This window comes from Ailuropoda melanoleuca, chromosome 2 (assembly GCF_002007445.2).
Source record: "Ailuropoda melanoleuca isolate Jingjing chromosome 2, ASM200744v2, whole genome shotgun sequence".
Classification (NCBI taxonomy): Eukaryota; Metazoa; Chordata; class Mammalia; order Carnivora; family Ursidae; genus Ailuropoda; species Ailuropoda melanoleuca.
Window position 1 is genome coordinate 41,405,989 of NC_048219.1, and position 3,419 is coordinate 41,409,407.

The 3,419-nt window shown below is 52.1% G+C and overlaps 1 protein-coding gene across 1 annotated transcript in view; it reads right to left on the reverse strand.

Moving 5' to 3' along the window:
* WLS (Wnt ligand secretion mediator) overlaps window positions 1-2,750 on the reverse strand; it is a 100,723-nt gene extending 97,973 nt beyond the window's left edge. The window contains exon 1 of the mRNA XM_034653672.1: window positions 2,381-2,750. Within this exon, the coding sequence (XP_034509563.1) occupies window positions 2,381-2,486 (106 nt within the window). The 5' untranslated portion in view covers window positions 2,487-2,750. The remainder of the gene's footprint in view (window positions 1-2,380) is intronic.
* Between the last annotated feature and the right edge of the window lie 669 nt (window positions 2,751-3,419).

Consider the following 3,419-nt stretch of genomic DNA (forward strand, 5'->3'; position numbering starts at 1 on the left):
GCTTCTTCCTCTCCCACTCCCCCTGCTTGTGTTCCCTCTCTCGCTGGCTGTCTCTGTCTCTGTCAAATAAATAAATAAAATCTAAAAAAAAAAAAAAAAAGAAGTGTTACACATAGATGTTTTTCTTTTCCGAGAAAAGCTGGAACTAAAGCAGTTTATCTTTTGAGAGGAATCTAGTTACAGGACCTATCACTAACTTTTTAGACAGTTATCAAGTACGGTCACCAACCAAACTCTCTGGGAAAAACAAACCTTGGCACCATTTCCTCCAGACAGGTTCCTATTTGAACATACAACTGTTCTAATCCTACAGCAACTCTAATGTCCAGCGGCTACTCACCAGTGCTCTTGCACCTTTCTCCACAGTACTAAGATGCTAGAAATTATCCTAGTTCAAGAAGTGCCCTAAGAAACCTTCAACAGTGGATAATGGGCTCTTCAAGGCTAGGAGATCAGCTTCTTAGGAAAAGAAAAAGAAACACACACCAACAAACACCAGGGAACTATGTGTAATGGTTCGCTGCTTGTGCAAAAACCTCAAAGAGGATGAAGGTCAGACAGGGATAATAGGCCAATTTAATTCTGAAAGCACAAGGTGCAAGAAATTTTAATTATGGTCTGCCACTGAAATCACACAAGATCCAATGGCATCTAACTGCAACTGCTCATCAAGGGAGACAAGAGGTGTAATTGTAACCGCTGCATAATCACTGTGAGGGCACAGGGAAGGCTGCCTTCAGCTCCCAGCAGAGAATGTATTAGGAGCCTAGAAAAATCCAATACAGGGAAACATGGAGATTGCACGTAGCCAAACAGGAGCTCCTAACAGGAAAACCAAACCCCGTTGTGTGTGTGTATTTGAGGGGTGAGGGCTCCAGGTATAAAAGATTAAGCTGTTTGGCCCAAATTGAGAATATGAGCTTGGAAAACTCTGAACCCCTTTCTGCTTTGTGGATACATACACAGAGAGAAAGGCATGATCTCCTCCAGAAATTTCTGCCTCGGTGAAGCTTCACCCACTCTCCTTTGTTTAAAACAATTAGCTTGGATGTTACAGTGATTTACAGAACCAGACTCCCTTTAATTTGTTCCCATCAAATCCAAGTCTGGAGACAAAACGCCACACACACGGCTCGAGGTGCCCAAGCCCGTGCAGCTCTCACATCCGCGCTGCGCGGACTCTCGCAAAGGAAGAGGCAGAGAAAGCCCCTCCGTGGACTCTCCACTCCGCAAAGTTTCACAAATCCGCGAAGAAAGCCAAAACCACCCTTCCGCACCCGTTGCAAAGTTGGCGCTGAAGTTTGTGCCGGGATGTCCTAAATCTCGAGGGGTAAGGGGACGCGAGTGTGCGTCCAGGCTAGAGGATGGATGGAGATGGAGAGAGAGCAAGAGGGAGTTTTTACGAGTGGAAGATCGTGAGACCATCTTCTTCACCCGGAAGCCTGTTTGGCTCCCGGAGGTCCCGGAGGTGCTCGCCAGGGGAGGCGCCGTCGCCGGGGGCCGGAGAGCTGTCACCTGCGGGGAGCCGCGGCGGGGGCGGGAGGCGCACTGCTGAGCGCCGGGAGAGGATCGGGGTGGCGGGGGGGCTTCAGAATCACCGGCTCTCGGGGCTCTTAGAAGTGGGGGAGGGGAGATTCGCGAGAGGGCAGGAGGCCAAGAGCAACACCTTTCGGATACGCTTTTCCCCTCCTACCTCTCCAACTTCCCGCAGCGCCAGCCAAGGACTTTCTCCCACCGCACCCTACCGCATCCCGCCTCCGGGCCCACCTCTCAGACCCTTCCGCTGCCGCGGCGGGAGTTGGGGGTGGGGGGTGCGGCAAGGAAGCAGTCAGCGCGACGGTCGGGACCCAAAACGCAAACTCTCACCCCCTACCCGAGACGACCAAAGGCGTTTACACAGGCAAGGATCACAGCCCCGTAAGCAGGGCTCCCGGGTTAGCGCCGGGCGCAGTTCCCTGACTCTTCTGTTGTTCCCAATAAAGTCGATTACGTTGCCCTCCGGGAGCTGATTGGGAGGGAACGGAGAGGAAAAGGGGGGAACGCGGGAAAAAGCGGGGGGAGCAGCAATCAACTTTGTAACCCAGCGCTTCCTCGCGCGATCCGTCGCCATGCTTAAGATTCCCACCCCCGCCACCCCCCTCCTTCCTTTCAAGTGGATACTGAAACTAGGCCAAAACTTTTTCCCCTCCTTTTCTCTTAGCCACTAGACTGGATTGTGCCCCACGGAGCCCCATGGAGCTCTGCTTTCTTAAGCACAATAGCCGGACTAATTAGATCATAGAAGCAAGGCAGTGATACTGTAACAAGTAGCCCGAGAGGCAAAGAGGGAAGGGGCCCGAAAAGACAGAAAGGGGGAAAAGTTTGCAGCTCTCGCACTTACCAATCAAGCCTCCCACCAGAAAAGCGATGATTTGGAACACGAGCAGAATCCCACCGACAACGCAGAGCTTCTTGGTGCTCATGTTTTCTATAATTGCCCCAGCCATTTTTGCGCCCCCCTTCTTCTTTCCTCCTTGAAATAAATGTTTTAGGGTGTGCTTTTTGCCCTCTCTCCTCTCACGCTCCCTCCTCCCTTGCCTCCTTTCCGGGCGCTGCAAAACTTCAGGGGTGTGAGAGCGCGGCGAGGATGGGACCAGGACGCAAGGCGCCCGCACGGATTCCCCCGGCGCAGCCGGCTCGGGCTCCCCCAATGCCCGGAGCTGTGATTGTGGCCGCTCCGCCGCCTGTGGACGCTTAAAGGAGCAGGGAAGCGGATCACATGACGTCGCCTCCCTCCCTCCCTCCCTTTCTTCCTCCCTCCCTCCCTCTCGCGCTTCCTCCCTCCCTCCCTCTCTTCCTCTCCCCCTTGCCCGCCTGTGCGGGGCTTCGAGCTCCGGTGGGTGCTGGCGTCTCGCTCCCGGGTCTCGCTGGCAGTCTGTCCCGCCCGGGACTGGTGTCATTTGGGGGTGGATGTTGTTGTTAAGTGGGTTCCCCCTACCCCGCCTCTCACACGTTTCCTTTTCTGGTGCGAGATTTAAATCACCCACGGACAGCTTTGAGACCTTTAACTTACGCGTTGACTTTAGGAAATGGGCCTCACCCGCAACTGCCAGAACTCTCTTTAGGAAAGAGGAGGAGAATTTTTTAAAGGGACCCAAAGATGCTTAAGTCAAAGCACAGAGATGCAGAATAAAGTCTTCAGCTTCCTTTGACCTGATCCCAGCCTCAGTTATTGGGCATATACCCAGCTAACTTCCCCCCCTGCACCCCTAGAGGAACCCTGTGCTCCAGCCAAATCAGACCACTGTTCATTACCACATTATCCACCATTCCATAGGCTTCCAAAACCTTGCCCTGGCTCTCAAAAAAAAAAAAAAAAAAAAAAAAAAAAAAAAAAAAAAAAAAAAAAAAAAAAAAAAAAAAAAAAAAAAAAAAAAAAA